The following is a 27266-nucleotide window of genomic DNA, read 5'->3' as shown; positions in this document are numbered from 1 at the left end:
CTGTACTTTCCCTTGCACTATTTTAGATGCATTTTTTTCCTACTGTACAGGTTTCCAAAACAACAAAAATTTTCTTGAACAACAGGTAAATACTTTGAGCAGCATTTTCCATTCTGACTGGGAATTTATGCAAAAGAGGATTCAAATAAAAATCAGTACTCAATTAACTAGGACACACTTTCAGAACAAGGTGGTGATACTCCATCTGTAGCTTTTCAGTTGCACGTGTCAACCATATTTGCAAAGTTGGTGTCAAGTGTCATACTTTCTTACAGTGGTCTACAGCGGTGTTAATTCCTCTCACCCTCTTAAGCACATACAAAGCTTTATGAAAGATACCTGAACCAGTGTTCAGTAGTTTTTGGCACTGGATTGGGGTATGCACCTACATGCGCTCACAGAACTTTATGATCCTTCTGTTCCGTTAGCAACAAAAATGTAGTTAGAATAATTGCGCCAAAGGATCTCTGGAAATACTCTGCTCAAAGTAGAGCCAGCTTCAAAGTCAGATCAAGTCCCTTAGGGGCTTGTTCATTTCAATTTTGAATTTCTTCAAGAAAGGAGAATGCAAAACTTAATTTGATAATCCTTTCTAGTGTTAGTTCACTGTGTTCCAATACCAGTCCTGGTTTGTAGAACCAGAAAATTAGTTTTGTAATCATATGATCTGAAATATATGCAATTTGCAGTTGCATAGTTCAATGCAGATGTGTCTGCATTCTGGCTACAAGAACCACAGCACTTTGCCATGTGATGGCCAAAAGATCACAAGGTACTTTAAGTAAGAAACTAGCAGACATGGAAAATCAAAACAGTTCCCTTTGCCCTCGTTCTGCTCTTTGCTCATTTCTGAGGGATTACAAGAAAAGAAAAGGCTGGACTCTCCTCTTGGAGGACTTAATGGATCTGGTGGATCTCATCTGGCTCAGCATCTCCCAGTTGGAAACTTATGGTAGGAGGAAAAACATTTTTTTTCTGCAGATGATAGCTTTTAATTTGTTGTTTGCGTGATTGATTGGTTGATGGTTTTGTGGTTGGTTTTTGGTGGTTTTTTTTTCCTCAAATGCAAGTAAGATGTGCTAAGGAGATTAAATGCAATTTTTTGCACAACCTGATTTACTTTCAAGAATTTGGTCTATACACTGGAGGTCAGTCATCCTCAAGGTGGCAAATATTCAGGATTTTGGCAGGTTGCTTTGATCATTGCACTTCTTTCCTTCCACATCGCAAGTTAGCTCAGGTACTGGGAGTAATATATCATGTAATGTATCATGTAATCATGTAACGTATCTCACACAAACCGCAGCAGTTAATGTAGCTACAAAAGCAGCAAAGATGACACAAAGAATGCAAAATAGTTGCAGAAGGGTAATAAAATATGTTTTGCACTTTACCTTGGTTGCCGATGTTACTCATTCTCCATATCATGCTGTAAAAAATATTATCTGTGATTTTTGTAACAAAATAGTATATGCATGTCAGTGCTTCATCTCTGTTTCATAATGATACTCAGTATGAGTTTCATGAAAGGAGTTGGCTAGGCAAAGGAGGTAGACTACAGTAGCTGATGGCTGAGAGAATGCAGCATCAGTTCAATATTAGTTAGGTGTCAGAGATTCAGAGAGAGACAAAGAGAGCAGCAGAGAAAGAAGATGGATGAATATTATGAATACCTCAACCATGAAAAAATTTTGTCCACAACCTGTTATTGGACACCAGTTGCTTTAGTCCTTAGTCAAGGAAGACACTGATTCTCAGACGTCCAGCGAGGCCTGAATGTCAAATGAGGGTTTTCTTCTGGCTAGGCACTCATATGCCACCCCTATGTGGATTTTCCAGTGTCCAACAGGAGCTGAGCCTATACTGCATCATTACTACAGTTGAATTCAAAAGCCAACAGAAAATAGGTTTCACTAATTCCAATGCACATTTTATATTGTTCTCATGAACATACAAGTTTGTGGTGTGGATTATTATTTAAAGATGTGGAGAACTAGCACAGATGGAAAACATTTTCTTTATACAATTCTTTGCTGTGTGAAGAGAGTTTTTGTACCATCTCTATGAACAACAGAAGAAAAGCCAAGACTGTAATGTTAAAATGCCTGATCACGTAATCAGATTTTGTTAGGACAGAATTTGGGATCCAAAAGAGACCTGTGAATTTTGCATGAGGTGATGATGTCTTACCTTCTGATGTGCTGATAGTTACAATAGGGCTCATAAGCTCAAGACCTTCATTCCCATCTGAATTCACAGCTCGAGCCGCACACTGGACACGAGAACCAGCTTGAAAGTAAATGGAGTCGAGTGTAATCATTTTAGAAGAAGTGAAGAAGGTATCGAAGTCAACCTCCTTCATGGGGCTGGTCACACCATCAGGGCCAGTGGGTGCACTTACAAGCCACCGGTACTGAGTCAGAGTATTATTGATGTTCTCACTGGCACATATAGAACCAGTCTTGTCAAAGTCTTCATATTTAGGATTACAAGCCTGCAGAAGAAGGCCGATACGTTAGCAATTTATTTGCTTCATGGCAAAGGAATTTTAAGTTATCAGGAGTCACAAAACTCAACAACATGGAACTGACGATCCCAGTAAATTTCTTAAGAAATCACCTTATTTTGACAGTAATGTTTTTAGCATTGTTAGGGTAGAAAAAAAGGCATATCTAATTATGCTTATTGAAATAAAAAAATATTTTAAATTATGATATATAGGTGAAAATGTGGCATAGTTATGAAGGCATAAAAACTACATTCCCACATACTGCTTTAATTTGAACTTCTCCCTTTGATCTAATTCTGCAAATATACTTTGTATTTCAAAATGTTCTTTTTCTTCTTATTTTTTTTTTGACTTAGGAGAACCATTCAACACACGGCAAATTCCTGTGTATAAGAAATGTGTGAGAAACAAACTGAAGATGCAGATGGACAAAAATGTTCCTCAATGTATATGCATATTCATGTAAACTTTTCAGTTGCAAAATTACAATGAAAGAAGCCTCCAGTCCTTCAGCAAACAGCACTCATTTTTCAGTTTGTGGCACTCATTGAAAACAATGGCTCATCTGTTATCTCCAGTGATTTTAACTCTGCAAATTAAGGCAAGATAATGCAGAAAATAGTAAGGTCATACATAGACATAGTGTGAGTATCAAACTGTTCTCAGTGATGAACAAATAAAACACCTTTCTATGCTTTTTGTCTCTTGAATATGGATTCATTATCCAAACAAATTAGATTAGCTCTGAGGACAGTTCTAGCTTGAACTCATATGTGACTCACCACAATATTGATCAATACTGGGTGCCTAAAATCCACCACACAAAATCCGTATACTGATTTTGTTCCATTTTTTCCCCAGAGATACTCACTGTGATACAGATGACAGGATAGCCAGCTACAGGACTGGTTCTGTCTTTGGCTCTAGAAATATCATCATATATCAAAAGAGATGCAACTTGAGGGACAGAGGGAAAGGTGACGTCTGCCATGCTGTTCATTTCTTCTATGTAAACAATGGCCTTGGCTGTCTGACAATGAAAAGACAGAAACAGTTCTCTTTGAAAATTAAATAAACAAGGGGATTCAAGCTGGACCTTGATCAGAATATGTCTAGCCTTTGAAACATTGTTCCTAAAGAAATTCTAAAACCTCAATTGGATGAGCTATTGAGAAAGGGTTGAGGCACTGCAAAGTACATTGCAGAGTGCAAAAGGAAGAGGTAAAATGATTTTCTTCTTCTCAGTACACTGAAGATCCCCGACCTTTAGCCTTGTGTCCCAGCTTTCTTGAATCACTTCAGTATGCTGGTAGAACCCCAGTGTGCACTGTGTGTTTTAATACCTGGTGGAAACGGTCTTTGTCATCAGCAAAGGTTCTGTCTGGCTATATTATTGTATTCATATATATAGTGAGACTATATGTGGTATGACACTGATGAAGCAGCCAGAGAATTTCAAGAACATTTTATACCAGAGGAATATACTGTTTAAATTAAAATTATGTATGCTATAATGTTAAAAAAACAAGAATATGTGGCTATTTCATCTCACACAACAAGAATACCATTAACATGGTTTTGACAGTAAAAGTTACATTTCACCAATTGCTCTTTTTACAGCATAGAGGTTACACTGTATTGCCAGAGAGTGTTTCCAAGAGGACATCAGTTTCTAGGACTGATTATATGAGGAGAATGTGTGTGGAGTGATATCTTGAAGATTTCAGTCTTTCATTGACTCCATGTCCCATCAACACAATTGCCTTGGCAACATAATGTTTTGTGTAAGTGCTACCGTGTCAGCTGAGATGATCCTCTTTGTCTTTTAAGATACAAGCCAAGATGGTGCGAACAAATCTTAAAATAAATGTAAAACTATGATCCAGAAAACAGAAGTCTATTTATCAGATTTTGTTGTTCAGGACTTGCATGAGCTTGTTACCTGTATTTCTGCAACCATGTTCTCATCAGGCTTCAGATGAACAGTGAAGGCTTCTCTCATCTCCCTTACTCCATCAAAGAGAACTTCAACTTCCACAAAGTGCTGTGTTTCACCCTCTTTAAACTCAATTTCTAAAAACATAATGAGACACTTAAAAATAAATCTGTTGTTCATAAGAAGCTGTGATTCTAGGCCCTGCCATGAGAGATGGCAGCTAATACTCAGTTTTCAAACTACAGCTGTTTGTATATTTAGTTTAACCTATCTGATAATAATAATGAATAGCAGTGGACATATGTGGAAATCACTGAAAATGTGGCATCATCATCATCAAGAGATTTGTAAAGATCAGGATATAGTCTAACAGAACTTAATATTTTGAAAATTATCTGGGACTAATTACATTAATGTTGGTAACATACGTGAATGACGAAAAGACTGAATGATTCCAAATAAATAGTATTGTCAGGTCTTGCTCAAACAAAGTGCATTTTAATACAATGTTATATACAAAAAATAAGATAAAAATCTAGAGTTACACAACAGTTCTATATTTTGGAAATCATTGTCTCTGAAAAAACTTTAGAGGCCATGGTGGATAAAAAGTTCAATCTTAACATACCATATTGGGTTTTCAAGGCTTCTGGTCATGGGTGGGCTGCAGGGGTGGCTTCTGTGAGAAGACACCAGAAGCTTCCCCATGTCCAAAAGAGCCAGTCAGCTCCAAGACAGACCCACTGCTGGTCAAGGCTGAGCACTGCAGTGATGATGGTAGTACTGCAGTGATAATGGTAGTACTTCTGGGATAACACATTTAAGAAGAGGAAAAAACTGCTGCACTACAGCATCTGGGAAACAGCGGTGAGAATATGTGAGAGAAACAACTCTGCAGACACCAAGGTCAGTGAAGCAGGACAGTGGAGAAATGCTCCAGGTGCTGGAGCAGAGATTTCCCTGCAACCTGTGGTGAAAACCACAGCGAGGCAGTTCTGTCTTTGAAGCCCATGGAGGTCCATGGTGAAACAGAGATCCACCTGCCACCCATGACAGAGTAGGTGGAAGCTTGAAGGAGGCTGTGACCCTGTGGGAAGCCCGTGCTGGAGCAGGCTCCAGGCAGGACCTGTGGCCCTTTGGAGAGAGGAGCACATGCTGGAGCAGGTTTAATGGCTTTTAAGGACTTGTGACCCCAGCGGGGACCCACTATGGTGCAGTTCATGAAGAACTGCAGGCCATGGGAAGGACCACATTGTAGTCTGGGGAGGACTGTATCCTCTGGGTGGAACCTCATGCTGGAGCAGAGGAGTGTGAGGAGGAAGTGTCAGAAATAAAGTGTGATGAACTGGCTGCAATTCCCATTCCCCATCCCCCTGAGCCACTCAGAGGTAAAGAATTTGGGAGTGAAGTTAAGCCCAGGAAGAAGGGAAGGGTGGGAAGGAGGTGTTCTAAGATCTGGTCTTAAATCTCATTACCCTACTGTGATTTGATCGGTAATAAATGAAACTAATTTCCCCAAGGTGAGGCTGTTTTGCCTGTGATGGTAATTGGTCAGTGGTGTACTTATCTCAACCCTTTTGTCATATTTTCTCTCTGTTCTCTTGTTGAGGAGGGGGAGTGGCAGAGGAGCTTTGGTGGGCACCTGGCGGTCAGCCAAGGTCAACCCACCACACTGACAGTTAAACAGTACTACGATTCTTGACTATAATAACTACTAAAGAAATGACTATAATAACTACTAAAGAAAAGTATAGAAACCATTTAACATTTGTGTCTAGAATGGGTGAGAGTGATGATAAAATAATAGGTGCATGTCTACTATTTTTATTTTTTAAAGGATGCCAAATTAACTGAAGATGGTAACCAACAGAAATTAAGGACCAGAAGAAAAAAGAAAAGACTTGCAGAAAGTGATGTTCTCATTGGTATATTGAAGCACCACCATAAACAAAATATACCAAGTGCTAAAGAGCTCTGCATGTATGGCAAATAAGGCCCAGAGGTGATAGGGACTGATTAGTGAAGTAGAAACACTCTTCCTCTCCAATGCCTTCAAATTAGGACTAGATGCCCTTTCCAAAGACAATGTTTTCTCTAACCAAAGTTATTGGGCTCAATACAGAAGTATTTGGAGGAATCTGGGAGAATCTTGCAATCCACAGTGACTCTGATTAAGTGATCTAAGGATCCTTTCAGCCTTAAGCGTTATTAAGCCATGAAAATACTCTTTGTGGTAATAAACACGCTATGCGATGGCTAAGAATTTTACTGATTTTAATTTTGTCAGACTTACCTCAGAGACCCCAATTAAGGATGTGGTTTTTGTACCCATGTCTGAACAGGCAGGTTCCCTAAACCCACAGATATTCTGAAACCTGTGGGGAAATCCTGCACATCACAGACCTTTCTCAAAGGTTTCTGGGCAGAGGCCAAGAGCCTCTTGTTCCACAGTAGTTTCCCTTGAAAACTTTGCTCCCAAGTGCTGTCAGTACACAGCAGGGAGAATGTAAGCAAGGTAATGCATATAGGTAATGCATATGGGATAAGTATTAGTTGATACTAAAAGAGCAAAACTCTAAAATGCAGGAGGCAAAGTGACTGGAATTAGCAAACTCTGGGTTGATGCTTTGCTTATGGTTAAGAAATTCTCTCTTCAGATATCACTAGTGGCAAATGCCTTTCCTGTGGAAACTGAAGATAGCCCAAGGTTGTTGCTGGATGTTCAAAGGTAAGTCTTATCTTTCAGTTGAACTGGACACAAAAATAGTTTATCCAAAATTATGAAAACACTCTAGCAATGAATCATTAATCTTAAAACACAGATTAGTATCATGTATTAACATAAACTGTAGAAGACAAAAAATTCATAATGCTACAAACTCCATTAGTCATTCCCTAAACCACGTGGGTGGGCTATTAATGAAAAGAAGTTTATCAGCTAAGAAATTTTTCAAACTGTTGCCCAACTTCTCTCCTCATTCATTACTAGTGAGGAGCAGCAGGCAGTGAATTGCAGAAATACAGAAAGAAAACTTTATTATTATGAATGTAGAAAAACAAAGAGAAATATACATGAATTCCTACACAGGGTAAAAGCCATTATCTTAATGAATTGCTCAAGAAACAACCACACAACATATCCTAGAATGAGATATTTCTTCAGAGTAATGGTATGACACTTCAGAAATATTACTAAGGTGGAACTCATACATTTCTTCCACAACTACTTGAGCTACAGATGTTTTCAAAGGAGTCACAATTGTTTTGTAAATATCTTTACTGATAACTAGTATTCCAAGAGCAATTGGCTGTTGCATACCACAAGGGATCTGTCTACACCCAATTTGAATAATAAAACCCATTATGGGATGTGGTTGCAAATTATTGTATTCATAAAGTTATTTCATTTTTGAAACATTATGTTACAGTCATGATTGAAAACTAATAGTTGGATGTGATAAGTATGATCCTACCTTCTGATATAGGATGATAGTCTTCTCCAGAAGTAGCAGATCCATCCTTTGTATGAACTCTCACAATAGAAACCTTGGAAGTGTCTCCCAGACGAAGCACTGGGATTTTTACAACTACTACTTGTCTTGTGTCCTTTGGTTCACTCACACTAAATTTGGTCTCACCAAACTTAATAATAGCTTCTGTAATTAGAAGGAAAAAAATATTTTTGGACCACGCAAATGGACTTCCAAAAGCCAGCAAAACCAAAATATTCTCTTACTGTCTGCATCATCCCGAATCTTTATCAGTGTCTCATTTTGTTCACCAACAGAGGCACCAAAGGAAGAATCACTTCTTGGAGTGCCAAGAACCAGACGTAGTTCTTCCTCTTCTTCATGGAAAGTATCATCCATAAGCACCAGTGTGCAAGGCTTCTCTGTTTCACCTGCAATCATTCTGAAGGTAATATCAGGCAGAACTTAGGTGTTCTTTGCTCTATTACAGCACTTCTCTCCAAGCTCAAACCACAAGCTGCTTCTGCTGGCCAAGGCATCCACCTTGACACCACATAAGTCAATGAATAATAACAATAGTGAAAGCAGAATTAGTAATCATTACCTTTCTAGGGAAACTCAATTAAGTGGAATCTCCCATTTTGGGACTTCTCTAAAACAAGTTTCTATTTGGTATATCCACTCTATACGTATTATTCCTTTGGTTTTACCTTAGAAGGAAGTGTTCCTTCTCAGTGACCTCTCCCACAGAGTGCCTTGAAAAAATAAATACTTGCACAAGGAAGCAGAGCAATAGAAACTTTCACTAATACTAATGGTAATTTTGTCCTAAAGTTTTCTATTTCAGATCTCTTTTGATTGGACACTCTCCAACAGTGCAGACTTTCACTTATATTTTTCCATTTGATTTTAAAATATTTTGAACACCCACTGATTCCAAGTGACAATAAATATTGCCTTAAAAATGCTTTGGAGTATCAAAATGTTCAATTTTTCACTCACAAATCAATGTGCCTAGATGTTCAGAAACTGGGAAAGCAGCAAGAGTTATGAGTGGTGTGCAGTGTCTGGCACTCAACATCAGACTTGGTGGGCTTATCATCATAAGAAAGACTCCTACATCCCTGACAAAAGGAACAGCACAAAATGAGAGAAATGAGGTCAATTTACAGGTCTTTTTCATCATTACACATGCAAATACGATCAAGGCTCTTCAAGGTGAAGAACCAGACCAGGATGCTGACTGTGTTCATTTTCTGAGGTTGTTTTTTTCCCCCTAAAGAAAATAAATTATCCATTAGGAGGAGGTAAAAAAACTCCAAATATTCATTCTGCTCATTGTCACATGGGAAATGTGAAAACTGAAATGAAACCGCTACATTTTAAATATGCCTAAGAAGCTTATGGAAAAAAGATGTAATTCTGGCAGACTTATTTGCTCCTTGTCTCCACAGAGAAATGGTAGGATGACACTCAAAAAAAGAAAAAAGTCATTTCCTATGTGGCCCAGATGCATTAATTCTTATAAGTTGGACTCTAATTTGTAGTTGCACAGGAGCAACGGCAAGGGTGTAGATTATATGACAGCACTAAAAGCTGAGGCCAGCTCTAAATAAAGATTGAACAACTCACTTTTTCAAGAGAACTTTGATAAATGTCTACAGAAATATTAAAGTCGTCACTTCTGTGATAAGGGCATACCAAGGATTTCATGCTGATGACAGAAATTGTTTAGGGCTTGTAAAAAATATTACGTGTGTTTAGACTTCAAAGACTAAAAGATGAAACTGTATTTTGCACACGTTGAAGGAATTCGGCAATATTCTTTCAAGGTAGCAGCATTTGATTCATTTGCATTTCATCTCTGATGTGAGATATCAAGTACCTGATATTTGTGGGTTGTCTTAGGAAAGCCTCAGTGGGAGAAAAAAATTCAAGCAGAAATTAGAGAGCTATATCCCTGTTGAAAGATCTATTACTCATTCCAGTGCAAGTCAAATATATTTACCAGAAGTCTGCTTAACAAAGAGCAGAACTTCTGAAGTTTCCTTTCTGACAGCAGTTCTGTGCTTCAACTGTGTTGTCCTGAACTGTTTTTTTCTATCAGAAAGATTCTGGCATTCAGTCTGAACTTATATGAAGATATGTCCCTTTGGTTCTTATTGATTATCCCTCTAGGTCAGAAGTGAAGCAAATAGAGGTAACAAAACTTCTGGGCACTCTTCCCATTGTGTAGGAAAAAAACCACCTTTGTTTTCCAAAGTGGTCTTTTTGGCATTACTTTATGACAAGACACAATTAAAACAAAGCAAAGCAAAGTGAAGCATAACATGGTAGACTAAGGCCTTCTACAATAAGATCAAGAACTTACCAGGAAGGAATGTGATGATGGAACTGTCAGTATTAGGACGTTCTTCAAAGTCCATCATTACCTGAGCTGAACCTTGCCTTGTATAGCATCTCACAGTGGATTTGTATTGGATATCCCCACTCCTATATATCATGGCAGAAATCTGTCCATCATTTTCATTGACTACATATGCAGATTCTTTAAACTGCATCTTAGGCACTGGGAAGAAAAACATAAAAAGCGTGTGTAAAGTATAACTGTATAAGTTCTTATATCTTCCCTCCACTATTTCAGATTTATTTAAGTTACGTTGCACCAGATATATAAAATAAGCAGCCAGACAGGAAAGGATTTAACATATTGTCTCTAGTTGAAATGCGTAGACTCATTAGCTTTGCTGTGCTTCAAAAGGACACTTGTGTATTGCAGTCATCCATCCCCTGCATAAAGGTGAAAAGGTAAAAAAAACCCACAAAAGACTCACAATCAGTTGCTGAGTCATTAATGAATATGGTGGCCTTGTTGGGTTCTCCAAGGGCAGCATTCACGGGCATCCTTAGCACAAGCTCAAACTTCTCAGTTCCTTCTAACACTGGTTGTCCAAGATCATCCAGAATTACCACACGAAATGTCTGCATATTGACTCCGGGGGAAAAATCCAAATTACGACTGATGCCTACATAATCTACTCCAGCTACCAATGGAAAAGAGGTAAAATAGAATTACATGTATTGAAAAATGAAAATATCTATCATTAGGCAGTTAGTTATAGGTAAATCTATTTTTTCAATATTTTAATTGCCAAATTCTGGCATTTATGTAAAGCAAAACTATCTATTGACCATCTGAGGTGGACTATACAATAAAACAAGTCAATATTAATTTACTTTTTGTTTAGTGATGATTCGAGTCACAAAATGAGGCTGCTTTTGTTCTGCTGTAAACCAACAGTTAGTCCAGAAAAACTAATAAAGTTTGCTTGAAGTGAGAAATAAAAGTAAGCAAAAAGCTTTGAGACAGACTCTGGAGATGAAGCAAAGTTTTTTGGAAAGAAATTTCATATTATTTTGTAACAAAGATGCAAGTTTTTAGAGTAATGTATAAAGTAAAGGAGAAAAGACCAGCGAGCTGATTGTAAGGAAGAACTGATGTTCAGAGGAGTTGTATAAAACAGAATGAATGGAAAACAAACAAATCAAATTCTGCTCAGACCACATCAGGTGAAGTCTGTCACCTTACTGCTAAAGACAGACTGATCTGGGTTTGTCTTGTTTTGCTCTGTTTAAAGCAAAGCAGACCAATCCATAACATGCCAGTGAGAAGGCGGCAAATAAAACAAGATACTCACTAAAATGTGACCCTATCTTGGAACCAAAGCATTAAAGGTATTGAGTACTTTAGGGAAGGACTGAAATTTAATATTCATTTTTGTGCATAATTAAGATTCTTACTGTAAGAAAATATTTTTCCTCCCCAAAATAAAATAACTTAAATATTCAGGATTAGTTAAAGATACCAGATCATAAAAGTAAATTCATAAATGAAACAATCATATATTTTTTCAGAGTTCATAATTTTCTTTCCATGAGAAAAATACATATATGTTATGTGTGATACAAATATATGATGTTTAAATATTCCTGAAATAACAGTAAAGTTACACTCAGGATAAGCATCTAAGGAAGATGAATTTTACACTGTCTCTGTATTATGTCTTAGTTTAAACATTATGATTTGTGGAAAAAAATATAGCATGCTAACATTTGTTTCTGCAGACAAAGTTTCTGTCAAAGCATCAAAGAACCACACAGCTGTAGCGATCCTCTTCCTGAACAGGGTACCAGGTAATAACTTCTCATTGCCTACAGTAAAAAGGAGAGGAGCAAACTCTGCACACTGTGATTATAACTCTGTGCCCAGAGTCTGCTGCTGACGCAGCAGCAATCAACTGCCTTTGTAGCATAGGATTTGAGGGCACTTCTCTTAGTGCTGTACTTCACAGTTGCTCCTAATCCTGTTAGTTTCAAATTCTGTAACTACTTAATTTGTTCTAAGAAGAAAGATCTCCTAAGAGCAAGAGACATACATTTCATCTTATGTAGTTGAAACTATATCAAGACCCAATGTGCTAGCATTTGTGTTGAGATGTATTATGAAACTAGAGTAAAACAATAACTTACCCTCTGCAGTTACTGGTTCAGATTTGCGAGACCTCACTGTAACAGAGGCAGCTTTAGACAGATCAGTTCCAGTCCTCCCAACACGTACCTCAATGTAGCCAGCACTCTCATCAACATAGTATTCATCATTTCCAAAGTAGAATGCTGGTTCTGGTGAAAGAGGAGTAATGTCCATAAATGTTTCTTTACCTTACACTGAAGCTAACAAGACAGCATAAAATCCACATTAAACAAAGGAGAGCACTTCGCTCTTCTCAGTAAGTGAAATAAAGTTCTTTTTTTAAGGTTTAGAATTCTTCTGACTATTTCTGGCTTCTTTTCAAGTATTGGTTTTTCTGCTATTGGTTTTATTGCTTTTTGGATAGCAACTGTTATATCAGCACTGTGCTCTTTTTCTTGCCTCTTACATTTTCAAGTTTGTGTGTCAGCATGTACAAATCGGTGCACAAAACCAAATGTGGTATCTCATTAAAGTTATTTTAGCTGAATCTTGTGGACAGGCCAAAAAATTCTTTGCAATTTTTACTTTGCTGCAAATAGACAAAGGTGAATACAGATAACGAAACCTTAACTTGAATGTTCTCACAGATTCCTGTTGCCAAAACTAGACTGGAATACGATATATAACTGCAGCTGCTTTTGGTAATGTTTTCCAGCTAATTAAAGGAGTAAATATTGAATTTTCATTCCCCCACATCTAGCATTTAAAACAAAATCAGTCTTTTTTCATGTAAACTGGAATGTGAGCAGTCTTTTATCTTAATACTGAAGTTCCACGGTTCATAAGAAAGAAGAGCAAAAAGTAAAGGAGGTTAAGTGCTATTCCACTTAACAGATATTGTTTACCTCCCCTTTTCCTCCCTTTTTCAGTTTTTCTAGCCACAGTAATTTCAGAAAATAAACAGGCTTAAAAACACATCCCATGGTTGTATATCACCTCCCTTTTTCTACCCCTTCCATTCCTGTTTCAAACATACAAGAGTAATCACATACAGTCAGTGCTCCAGTTTTCCCATTGCACAGCTGAAATCACACCTACCTTCTCCAAGGGCAGGAAGGCCTACACAAGTTCTCTGCACTCCATCACTATTTTCTTATGTTGTCTTGTGAGAATTTATTATAATCATGAGGCTACAATATCACAAATGTGTTGGAAATACCATACAGCATACGGCCAACTTCAACTCAGTTGGCAAAGATCATGGCAATTGCTCAGTGCTCTATCACTAGCACTATGAATACTTCTCCATCATCGAGTATAGAAAAAAGTAAAAATTCAAAGGAAATGGCAATACAGAGATATGCCTTGCATAAAGAAAAGGTACAACTTACCCAAAGGAGGAGACATACATCCTTTTTAATGGTATGTATTTTAATGGAATGTATTTACTGAAAAATAGTGCAGATTCATAGACCTGCTTAAGCATTATCAAGGTCATCAACTTTTGCAGGATGAAAGACAAATTTGGAAGAAGTCTAACTTTGATAGGTGAAAACACATTCAGTTAAAATTTAATTTTTTTTTTTATCCAACAGCATGTGTATTTAAATGTGTGTGTATTTGTGTGCACAGACAGACACACGTTGATCTTACTTTATTTGCCTATAGGGACTGGGTTGTCATAGTTGCTTTTATATTTGGATCTGTGAAGACCTTATCTGAAACATTTTTAATAGGTGAACAAGATACACTGTACCTTTTGTATAACTACTATTAACTTTGATGAGAGTTCTATTTACAGGGATACTGCAGAACTGGACATTAGATCTGCAAAGAAATGTGCCATTTCAGACATAAAATGATCTTCTAAAATCCTCAAGATGGACAAAGACTTACCCAGCCTCTAGAGGTTAAAAATACAGAATGCCTACTAAGACCAAATGATTATTAATGTGCCAACAGTTAGATAAATGCAGTTAAAAATATTACCACTTCTAATACCTGTCATTTCTTAAACAGGTATTCTCAAAGTTTAACACACTTTCTCAAATCTAATCTCGTTCTTATAATCCTGTTCTCTATATATTGTTGTCCCAATGGTTCTGGAACTGCATCTGGACTTGGCTGCACCTCATTTTATGCACTTAAGTGAGAAGTACTCACACCGACCTACCAGCTCTCAGTTTGCAAGGACAAAGATAGGCCAGTTCCAGGAGGTTTCCCAGCACAATGAACATAGAGAAGGACAGGTGGAATGGCTCACCCACTAAAATCAGAAAAACCTGAGGAGGTGTGGAAGCATCCCCTTCTACTTACTGGCTACACATAGATATCTGCCTTAAGCTAGTTGCAAGGTATAAAATAAAATGTTAGTTTCTTATAGTGTTATCCTAATGCTTGTTTTACTGCTGCTGAAGAAGAATCCTCACGTGCTGTTCATTCCTGTAGTCACTGCCAAACATAAAAATGCCTAAACTCTCAACTACCTTGCCTTGTATTTCAGAGTGAGTTTTTCACGCTTCTTGGAGGCATGTATGTTCAATGAAAGACACATTCTGCAAGGTTACCCATCCTAGGAAACAAATCCTTACAAATGTTTTCTAAGTTCATTTCCTGTAAGCTGTGTTAGTAGCTCCCCAGGGGAAGTAGTAAAGCCAAGCTACTAACAGGGAAAGCATTGTCTTTCTCACTTCATGTCTGGAAAACACTCTGCTCAATGACTGTGGGCTCACTTACAGCAGACCTTTAATCTAGTAATCACTCTGAAGAGAGACTACTGCAAATTTAATGGTTCCTCTTAGAGACATATGAAGAAGTTTTCTAAGAGTTTTTTGTTCAAACCCACAGACTTCACTGGCATGAAGTTACAATAATCAAAGGAGAAAGGTTAGGAGCCTTAGTTCCAGGTTTCTTGGCACAGAAATGAAATCTTTGCCTTGCCTTTGTAGTTATACAGTTAGGAGTGTTTCTCAACTACAGCACTAGTCAGTCATCAAGCAGGAAAACAAACACACCTCTCATTATGTTAGGAATACATCCATCTTTGAAGGTACATCAGAAAATCAATCTGATAGCACAAAAATGTTTATTTTCAAGGAGGCATTTGTTTTTAAAGTTACATCCTTACAATCTGCTTTAGAGAGACATGGCAAAAGAGTAGGTTGGTTGTAAAAATACCCTGTTATCAGGATAGTTAGGACAAACACAAGGACAGATTCTTCTGTGCTGACACCTTAATAAGCCTTCAAACTAAAGTGAATTTGTGATACATGCTACCAGTGAGACACATACACATATAGATATATATATATATATATATACACTAAGAAAGAAGAAAAGAATAGAAGAAAACAGACATATATGCTACTCTGACATATTTAGATACTGGAACTAGGAGAAGCAGTATTTACAAAGAAACTGATGGCTGATCTTTTCTAGTGGTGTTAAACTGTTTATTCCCAAAAGTTTTTGTCTTCCTTCTTTCCATGAACAGTACAAACAAAGCTATGATGTGAACATTATGAGTTGCCAGAGCTAGCAGAAGTCTGTCGTAGTAACGCAGGAGGTGCAAAACAGTGTTTTGCAAGCCTACAAGCCTGTTCTGCAACAGTCTGGACATGCTAGTACAATGCTGAGTCCAAACTAATGAGCCCTGGTGGTTGGCACGGCTAATTAATTAACTTGGACATAACAACAGACAAACAGGGCCAGATTTCCTCTGGACCTGATCTGGCTCATACTCAGACAACATATACATCCCCACACAGTGCCTACTTGCATTTCAGTATCACAGATGGCATTAAATGACTGAGCTGCTGAGTCTATAACAAAAGAGACTATTTCTTTCCCAACATGAAGACAGACCAGTTAAGAACAAGAGTTCCATCAAATTTGAGAAGGCATGGGCATTTACTGTTTAATAGCAGTAAAGGTCAGCTTCTGTAATCTTTCTCATATATGCATGTTAATAGCAGCAAAAGAATAGCTCAGAAGAACTGTCTTTTACAAAAGTTTATAGTATGATAATATCAAAGAGGACTTTAAAATCTGGAAATAGGTAGCACCATTCTACAGCTATTTACACATTCTTGAAACTATGCAAGGAATTGAGCTTGCATTTAGCACAATGAATTTAATTTGCCAAGTTATTTATTTTTACTGAATGCTGTAGAAGTAGGGGTCAAGATTACAGTCAGAGCTCAGTTCTGAAGCAGATCTTATTGTACAAATGCCAATAGGTTTTTTATTTGATGTGGTCAAAACAGATTACTTTTCAAATTCATTTGTTGCAATCTTAACAGCTTTCACCTTCTTAGCATTGTCATAACTTTTGCAATCAAAAAGTAAATTACCTTCAGAGTCAAAATAGTTTCAGCCAAATTGCCACAAACTTCATCTCATGTAAATAATGTCTGCATTTCCATTTGTCCAAAAAGCCCATTTCTGTCTATCAACTTAAAAGGATTTTTTTAAAGGATACTACAAACATCATAACAGGTAGAAGAACAGACTCAAATTAATGCAACCTTTACCAAGCTCAATTTGATTTTGTAAGAAAATTACACATTTTTTTAAATCTACAATGGTAATGTCATACATTGATTAGACTCGATCTTCACTTAATTACTCTCATTTTACGCAACTTAACTCCATCATTTCAGAAGGGTAACATGGTGTGAAATGGTAACTGCTATAAGCAACATTATATATGATTCATTTTTAATTCATGATACACACTAATTCAGCACAGCCCTTTACATTTTAACTCACCCTTTATGTTAAAGTGCATCCATGCTTTGGTTTCTCTATACACAGTACCATCACAAGCAGCACCTGCCTGGCAGGCCTGAAGTCCACATCTAAACTCTCTGCTACATCCGTAAGCTAAACTCAAATGTGAGCAAAGTAGCACAGTCAAAGAAGTAGACTAGAGCTTTAGCTGAAAGACTGAGGATGGCAGTAAGATGGCTACTGATACCCTATCAGGGTCACCTACAGTTTCCTTCTTCATAGCCTGCAGCATACTTTGAAACCTGGAGAACACATATATGTTGGGTTGCAATTCATAACGGTTCAGTAATAGCAAGATGAGCTACAGAGTATACCTGAACAATGGAGAAGAAAGACATCTGAGTGTATGAAGCCATGCTCAACTCATTCAAGATGTGTGCCATTAAAGTGAAGATGAATTTTTTAACAATTAGTTAACTATTATGTAACAGATGGTAATGAGCAGTCTCAAGTTGTGTCCCAGCTACAACTGGAATTTCAGGAGAATGGCTAATGTGTGAGGTTGACTCTTACAAGTCCCTTGAAGAAATTAATTTGTTTGTTTGCTAACAAACATTGCTACCTTTCTAAAACACCAAATTCATACTTATGTGAACTAACATATACCTGAAAATATTTATTAATAGAGTAGTATTGTTAGGATTCTTCCACACATTCTAAGGATATAACCTACAGACTTTGATATCACTGGAACTACCAAGGTGTCAGAGGAGCTTTTCCTATGTTCAGCGTCTGAGGATAGGGCCAGATTTTTCCTGCTACAAGTACATCAAGCTCCAATTACTTGCCCAAACTATTCCCTAATCCAGATAATTGCCACATTTACTAATGGAAATATAAAGACTAACCGATGAAGAAACAAACACTTTGGAATTTGGGGACACACCCAAACATGATCACGTTCCCTGCAGCAACCATTTGACTTTCACATACCTTTTTCCTACTGGTTATACCTCCCACAGAGCATGAAATGAACTCAGAATCTTCTATATGCTCTATTTTTAAAATGAGTTAATTATTTTTATGAACAGGCACAGGAAATGGCAGTAGTAACAAAATCTCAACAAACCGATGAAACAGAGGCAGACAGATAAATGGGGAGGCTTGGCAGTAGTATTTAAATATACCACACACAAGGTATTTCACACGGAGGCGAAGCTTGAAGGACCTTACAGTCAGTGATTTGTAGTTGAGACAAAAAATGAGGACTACGAACAGAAATAAGAAACAAGCAGTATGAGAAACAAACCGTATGAGAAGCTGAGCAGCATTTTAGAAATCAGGCTATGTAAAGATATAGCGTGTAGCCATTTATAAACATGTTTTTCATATTTTAATTGAGTAATTCATTTACTACTGGGCCTTGCAGAAAAAGCTGTCTATAGAAAGGCTCTGAGTGTAATTATTATATTTGCAAAACAGAAGTTTTGGTGAGATGAATATTTTCAGGTTTTGTCTTCCAAATAATGTTCCTCACACCCACATTCACATGAAGAAATATAACCACAAAATTATAACCTTTCTACAATATTTTTATTTAAAATAATTTGTAACATTATCTACTTAAATCATGACCCTGATTTCAAACCCATACCTCTTCAGTTTAGAGGTAAGAATGTTGGAGGGACTGTATCAAAGGTCTTGAAGAAGTCTAGCTAGATGACATCTTCAGCACTTCCTTTGTTCGTTGATGGAGCTAGTCCATCATAGAAGGCCACTAGATTAGTAAGGCAGAATTTGTCCTTGGTGAAGGCAGGTTGACTGTCTCTGATCACTTCTGTCTTTCGTGTATTTCCATACATCTTCCAGAAGGATCTGTTCCATGGTCTTACCAGGCACAGAGGTGAGACTTAAATTAATTTTAATCAAATTAATTACAAATCTGTATCTTATCAATGCAGAAAATGTGTTTGATTTCATTGAAGAATAAATTAAGAGGAAGGGAGGCACTACTATTGTTACTACAAATGGTGCACAGAAGAGGAATAGCATAACCAAAAAATGTAAAATACTTTTATTTCCAGATGGCTATTGGTATTTCCTTATCATTTCTGGCACAGCCTGTGCCTCATTTTTTAAAGAAAATTATTATTCTGTCCACTCTTGTGGATGGTTATTCAATCTGTTCTTCTGCCTTTACATATACACAGATTTTTCTGGATTGGAGATATCTTGACCATATCACAAGAGAGGCTAAGAAAGGCACTGCCCCAATTCTGACTTTAGATTTTTGCACTTTTACTATTCGGTCACAATGCTGGTTATGTTGAGTTTGCTTAACTGCTAGAAACAATTTCTTACAGGCTATTCTGCCCACATACAGAATCACAGAATATTCTGAGCTGGAAGGGACCGACAAGGATCATTGAGTCCAACTCTTAAATGAATGGCCCATACAGGGATCAAACCCACAACTCTGGTGTTATTAGTACCATGCTCTAACAAACTGAGCTAACACATTTAGCACACTGTAGTCTGAGAAGAAAAATATGCAAGAGAGCTTCTACTCTCCCTTTACAGGAGGTACTGCTGAAGGTGAGACTTGGCAGAGGAGATAGGGAAGTGAAAATAGAGTAACAGCCAGACTTCTCAGAACACAAAAGCAGAGTTGTAAGGACAGGAAAATACACTCTGTTATAAGTTAAAACCTCTCGAATTCTGTCATTTGGACTTCTGATCCCATTTGTAATGGAGGAAAGAGAAAAGAGTTGCCTGACAGACGGTGATGTGAGATAGTAACTGACTTAATCCTTTGAGGGTTTACACACTCAAAAGGAGAACTGATGTCATTAAACCCTAATGTGGTACAGTGGTTACAGCGTTCAGTATCTTTTGGTCTTCAACGACTGATGACTGCCACAAAACAGCAAAGTCTCACTATAAGGAGATTCAGAGAAGGGAAGATGATCTGAAGAAGCCTTAGGAAAACTGAATGCACCAAGATGGCTGACTCAGCTTGATTATCCAAATCTTAAACACACAAAGAACTGACTAGGTCACTAAGTTCACTCCCTTCAACCACAAGCAACCAAGACAAATGATTAATTTAGAATGGTTTGCTAGGCCTTCACTACATTTCCAAACAGTTCATGTAGTTTTATACCTTCTGCTTATGGACTATTTTATGCACTTTGAGTACAAAACTTACAAGTTTTCTGTATTTCAACAGAAATAGAAGTATACCTCGAAATACGACTATAATTCACATAGAAGTGTAATAATGCATATGTAAGCTATCCATTTAAGAACCTGCAGCAGTGAAAGTGAGGGATATGCTGCTTCACCAACGAAGTCCTCTACTCTAGCCATCTGAAACAGACGTGACAAAGTACTGTCTGGAGGTCATATTCTGTCCTCTTACCTATCAAAGGAGCCTAGATCATAAGGTTGACCTATATACCTAGTTATTAAGTAGCTAAATGAAGATCAGAATAACCCAACATCTGTAGTTCTTATACATATATATATAATAAGAGAGTGTACCTGCTGACACACACATGTAATAACTGTCAGCAATACATAATTCTAAATGCACCTGGTTGCCTCTATAGAATGTCCTGCTGTGAGACATGACATTAATTTATTTCTGTGATACACAGCAAACAGGGACTTTCTGAAATCTTTAAGGCTATCACCATAAATTGAACATTTTTCACTCTGTTGAATTGGTGATAATAAGAAGCTATTAGAAAAGAAAACTGAGAGTATAATGTGTCATACACTGGCTGACATCCACTTTTCCCTTTGATTAATTGCCAATCTGATCATCTGCCACAAACTCGGGAAAGGGGAGGGATCATACAGAGATTTTACTTAACGAGAGGTCAAAAGTAGTTAAAAGCTGCACAGAACTGCCAGAGGCGTCAGACCCACAAACACTGTAAAAATATAAAAGGGAGAAAGTAGTCAAAGATGGATGTATAGAGGAAAAAGAACTAGTTTATTATTTTAATCATCTCCAGAAAATTGTAATGGATAGTTGGCCAAATCATGACTCCAGTCCGTAATATAACAGTGGGCATGCTCTGCCTGTAGTGTTCAGGTTGTAACTAAAATTGGACAAACAGATTAGCAGATGTTAACTACCAAGATCAACCAACCACCTGTTTAGTTTAAGGTTATGGCATACCTATTGTCGAAGAGAAAAAGAAACATTTGATTGCCTGCCTTGGAGACTAATGGAACTAAAGAGATTCCAGATAACCTTGTGAGATAAGGATGACCCTCTGACAAACTCTGTTACTAATAGAATATTTAATTATCATCAGCTGGAAATTTTGCTCAGGACACACATTGAAAGTTAGTGGATACTGTATGACTGCGGGGAGACAATGCAAAGCATATATTTATAATGTAGCATTGCAGTGCTGACTTTCTGGCTCTTTTCAGGCTATTGATAGTAAATATGGACTTTTCAATATGGACTTTACTACTCTAAGCAAGTTGGACAGGTCCTGATTTCCAGAACACGGCCTAAGGACTTTCAAAATTTAATTAACTGTAGGGAGAGAGACAGTAAGTGTTTTAGAGAAATCTCTAGAAGACTAAATACTTAACCTGTTCTGCTCGACCTCTAACATTGGCTTTCTGTATTATCATACCATCATCCAGTTTACTCAGCTGTAAAATATTTCCAGATAGCGCTAACCTCTCTCATGTGGAAGACACGAGTAATCGATTCTGTTACGTAAGTATAAAGAAAATGGTCAGCAAACCTCCAACATAAACTTGAGTCCTTTGCTTTCCCAGTCTTCATGCAGAAATGTCAAAAAAAAGTCTGAACAGCTTCTTTTCCATCCGATGTGAATGAAGTGGAACAAATGTATTTAATGTACTTCCTGCTGTGAACAGCATGAGGCTTCAACAATTCCACTAAGGCAGGATGACTGTTTTTCAGCCTGGCTGTAAGGCTGTGCTCTTATGACAACACTAAATACAGTAGCATGGAATTAAAATCACATGGGAAGACAGCCACTGACAAAAAACTTGAAGCAAACAAAATAATTCTCCTCTTAGGTGCAAACTTCAACTCTGCATTCTTCTCTTCAGGTTTCCAAATGTGATTACAAACCAAGAGTTTTTAATTTGCCTACAACACAAAACCAAGTAAGTAAAAAAGACTCCAAATCAGCAGCATAGTAGTCAAAATATTGGGACTGTGAGAATGCAGAGCTTTGACTGCAAATCTTGGTAAAGCATTGTGCATCAGACTTGTTGCACGCAACACAGCAACACTGTTAGTGTTGGAACCAAATTACAACCTCTTCATTTCCACATGAATACTAACAAAAGACTTTGATCTCATCTTTTTTTCTCTCTATATGGAATGATTTCAGAATCACAGCTTCAGCAGGAAAAACAGGTTGATCTTGCTCAGTTAGTTGCTAAATGCCTGAGGATTAAGGCATTTCCATGGAAGACTGGCATCTGAGTGTTTTAGGAGTCTTAAACTGAAATCCAGGACTCTTCTCTCCAAGGGGAATGAAAAGTGCACAGTAACCTCATCTTTGCTTTCCTAGATGCATAATGTTGATCTGTTATGTATAGTGCCTCCCTTGAATGAGCTTTATGCTGAACTCTGTGCTCTCTGTGCAGGGTACGTATGTCCTGAACCAAGAAACTGACTTCAAATTCTTCAGGGATTTCTGTTCATCCCCCACATCGTTGAGATGAATGAAGACAAGTAGTTCAGCCTATCAGTTCTGGCTAGATTTAGTAACACGAGTTCACATTTGTATGGAAAATGCTTGAGTTTCTTTGGTTTTGAATTTTATCTTGAATAAAAAAAAAATCTATTGAAACACTTTAGCATTTATTTCTTTAGATCTTAAATAGATTCTTTTAGATTTTTCTTTATAGACCATAATTATTTAATGAAGCAGGAATAGCTATGTATCTGTATCCCTTTGTTGTTTAATGGTATTTCATAGAAGGTGTAGTTTTAACACAAAATTACAAAAAATTCCTTTCTTCATGCCCAGTAGTGCTTATGACTTTGGATTGAGTGGTAAATTAAATTTCTAAGGTAGGGTTTAAATCTATTGTCATGAATCAATGTATTCAGATGCAGCACGTACCCCTGGTGATAAATCTCAGCAGTTTAGATACTTTCCCTAGGATAGGATGCTTTCTGGAGGTACCTCTCTCTTTTCATTAACTTTAGAAGGATCCTGGCACAGCCTACTTGAATCAAATGTCTAAAATTATAGATGGCTAATATTAAGTGAGATCACTGCCACTTCAGATGTGGATGACTTCCATAGGTCTTTCCCCTGAATGCTTTTCTTGCAGTGGTTCACGGTTAGTAACTATCACATCTGACTCGACAGACCATGTTTTTACTTTTTATTGCCTTAACTAGTAGTGGCATGTGTAACTTTGAATCCAAGATTTCCATGTACATTTTTCTTTGCTGTTTACTTTGTTAATTTAATCCTTTTCTTCTTTTCTATCTGTCTCCAACTTCAGTGCCTATCATGAAAAGTCCCTTCCAAATTAGAAAATGTCCCACCAGCAGCAACAATTCAAAAATCAGCTTTCATATATATAAATATACACATGCGTGTTCTACATACTATGATTCTTTTTTTTCCAGATTTTGCTTTGGTAGCACAGCACAACTGTATAATCCCCAATTAAACTATTCAGTTGCCAGGAATTTCTTTTATATACTGTGGCTCACTAGAAACTTGAGCACACCTCTTTTACTTTTTGTTTATTGTCATGATTATACAGCAACTCTGCTATTTTAGTTAGACCCTAAGGGCCTTCTCTGGAAATAAAAGAAGAAAAAACTTTGATGATAGGTACTGAAGGTGAATGTTTCCTAATTAACTTGCATTGAATGCCAGAGGAGATAAGGTAATGTTGCCAGTGCTAACTTGACTTCCATAGGAAAGATCTCATGTAGTAGTATTAAACTTTGACCTTTGTTGTTTGTATCTTTTGACCTGAAAACTCAATGCATAATGTTAATCCAGTTACAGTACTTGGAGAAATCACAATTTAATGACGTGCTGTGAGATTTGTCCAAAGAAACTTTGTTAAGTAGAAGATGAATTTAAACAAACAATGAGAAAAATAATACATCAATAGATGTGAAGTAAAGACTACAGTGGACTAAAGATTTTAGCATTATAACATTACTACAGATGATAGGTTATATTATGTATAATATATAAAGCTAGAGCTTTTATCCTCTATGTTAGGCATCTTCTGAATTAAATTTTATTGTTAAAAACTAAAGAAAATTCTTTTTATTTCACAAAGAACACTGCTTTAACTTGTTAGTTTTGTGCAGTGTAATCAATAATAACCAGTGCTGCTTAAAATCCTCTGCTTAGTTATGCAAAATTTCAATCACGACAGTCAGGGTGCTAAATTGCTTGCATTACATAAATGTGTGTGTGTATATGTATATATATGTGTATGTGTGTGAATTTATAAATATACAAGATGTAATTTATAATTTATCTACTCTGTAGTCTGTAATCTGCTTTTTATAGAACAGGCAGTGCAACAGATCTCAGATGAAACAAAACACATAGACTTTTCTGTTGCCAGGCATTATGTTTTTACACAAACTAAAAGTATGTGGTAGAAAATTTTACTGGTAAGTAAATTGTCAGTAAGTTTTTGAACGCTCTGGAATTTTTTGTGGAAGCACTTTCACTGATACAAAAAGCAAAAAAAGGAGTTTTGTCACATTATTTCAAATATCTCATATGCAACATTCTGAGTGCAAAAGAGACAAGTGGATGTTTGTAAAAAAAGGATCCAAATCTATCCTTCAAAGCTCCCTTATCTTTCAATATCCCAGATATTATTTACTCTTATCAACAGACATAGACATTTCAGTTTTTTCATAATGAAAATGTTCTAATGTCCCCAAACACTTCCCCAGTTTTTTTAATAAATCTCATAAGATTATTATTTGGTAAATTAATTTGTGTATAAAAGTTCGTAGCACTGAGGCAATTTGTACTCATAAATGTAGGACCTTAAAACTGAACAGTAGTATACAAACTAAATTACTTCTGTTTTCTAATGAGAATGTTAAAATAGAAGATTTCTTGTCAATTTCTCTAATATTTTGTGGGAGTTTTTACATAAAACTATTGTTTTATACTAGGTTGTGACTGACCAATTTTCATCATTTCTTATTCAAAGTCAGTCTAGATCTCTGTTAAAATGACTGTATAAGCCCCATGAATGACAATACCTTAATTTAAATGCCAAAAAATATATACAACAGTGTTCCCTCCTGGGTACTGAGGTTCCCACTAAAGTTAGACGCTCTAATTTCAGCTGATATCTGTGTTAACTAATGCCTTGGAGATTCATTCTCTCTATCTGAAACTTTCCATACACATTTTAAGCAGTCAGAACACCTTCAAAATTTGGGTAATCAGTTTCTTCATGGATACATATTTCTTAATGCCTACTGTTGAAATATCCTATGCTCTGCTATTTACAAAATGTAAAGTTCATGAATTCATCAAAATTATTCATAAAAATCAAATTACTGTAAAAAAACCCCTACATGAATAAATCAGTATTTATTACAATAGCAAAGACAAATAAAGATTTCTATTTCAGCTTGCATTCAATCTTTTACTTTATAAGAAGTGTTTTTTCAAAGTGTTGTATTCATTGATGTTATATCATTACCCAAATGCTCCACAGAGAAAACAAAGTCACCTCTGTCACAGGATTACAGGTGAGAAATTTCAGGCAGTATTATGATGCAATTAGATGGGTGTGAACTTCCTGCCTGTAAGAGTTGCCCTTTGTATACTTAACTAGAGAGAAATCACTGTGTTGATAATAATAGTCTACTTTGGCATCAGACTTTCAAAGAGTACTGTAGTATGTAATCCCTCACATTAGTCTTTAGGAAACATGATGGTGTCACAGTAGATGGTTTATGGCCACATAGAGAGGATTAAAATAGCTATCAGTATTCCTTTCACAGAATTTACAGTTGAGATTTCAGTCTCCAAACTCCATGCATAAATGAGGGCAATTGTACCAGGAAAACTTTTTGCTACCACTCCTACAAAAAGAGCTACCATGCTAGGGGCATGGAAGGCAAGGCTTGAGGCCACAATAACATCTACATGCATTTTTGAAGGCAGTGGGTGATACAGATTCTACTCTGCCTTGGTCACAGACCTTTCTCTAATCACCATCAGAAATGTCCCTTTCAATGCAATATATCAAAAGTACTAACCAGTTGAACAAAAGACATAATTCTGTTAGCAGTTCCTTACTGAGACAATTTCTAAATCAACATTACTGTCACTTGAATATTTGCTTTATTAAAAAGACAAAGGAAGCATATGTGGACACTTGTAGACAGAAATTGAAATGCAGCATCAAATCAGAAGAAATATAGCTTGAATCTTAGGAGCTGCTAGATGGCTTCTGCTCCATCAGGGCTTCTAGTATGGCCCTTTGCAGCATAATAAAATGGGCCTGAATCACACATACAAGGCTGTATGTGAATCACACATACAAGTTATGCAGAGTGACATAACTACTCATGTGATTTTCTCAAACATTAAGATATTAATACTAAATACTTTCAAAAACCCATCCAGAATTCCTTTTTCTACATGCTGATTTGAATGTGATGTTATTTGTAGTTTCTGTCCTGAATTGGGAATATCACTTTATTATATGATATCTTACCATCATCCTTGTCAGGTACAATGGTAATACGAGTGCTTGGGAATTCTGCACCAATTCTTCCACCCATGGGCATGCTCAGCAAAACATCAAAGGTCTCAGCCTCTTCATACAAGGAATCATCTATGACGACAATGCGACACATTTTTTCTCGTTCGTCTTTGTCAAAACGTAGAATGCTGTTGTGATCCTCAGGCCTGGATATGTAGTCAGAGTAAGAAAGTACAGAAGTTGGGGCTGTGCCAGATGCTGTTCCTGTGGCATAAAAGGAAAACACTCACTATACATACCATGGTTATAACAAATCCCTCACAAAAGTGGAATTTTGTTTTCACTATCTTTTAATTTCTATTTACTTTTTTGTGGTAAGATGGGCTGAAACCTTGGACCAGGCCACAT

At 36.8% G+C, this 27266-nt stretch overlaps 1 protein-coding gene across 1 annotated transcript in view; it reads right to left on the bottom strand.

Annotated features, from left to right (window-relative positions):
* Positions 1–27266, bottom strand: part of FREM2 (FRAS1 related extracellular matrix protein 2) — a 125619-nt gene that overhangs the window by 24088 nt on the left and 74265 nt on the right. The window contains exons 6-14 of the mRNA XM_027647472.1: positions 26871–27122; positions 12446–12595; positions 10750–10959; positions 10287–10484; positions 8182–8346; positions 7919–8101; positions 4452–4582; positions 3381–3539; positions 2191–2494 (exon numbers count right to left, since the gene is read on the bottom strand). Coding sequence (XP_027503273.1) covers positions 2191–2494; positions 3381–3539; positions 4452–4582; positions 7919–8101; positions 8182–8346; positions 10287–10484; positions 10750–10959; positions 12446–12595; positions 26871–27122 — 1752 coding nt within the window. The remainder of the gene's footprint in view (positions 1–2190; positions 2495–3380; positions 3540–4451; positions 4583–7918; positions 8102–8181; positions 8347–10286; positions 10485–10749; positions 10960–12445; positions 12596–26870; positions 27123–27266) is intronic.

The sequence above is a fragment of the Corapipo altera genome, unplaced genomic scaffold, assembly GCF_003945725.1.
Source record: "Corapipo altera isolate COAL_440 unplaced genomic scaffold, ASM394572v1 0, whole genome shotgun sequence".
Lineage (NCBI taxonomy): Eukaryota > Metazoa > Chordata > Aves > Passeriformes > Pipridae > Corapipo > Corapipo altera.
Note: the sequence above shows the minus strand (reverse complement) of the source record. Positions and strands in the feature narration are given on the sequence as shown.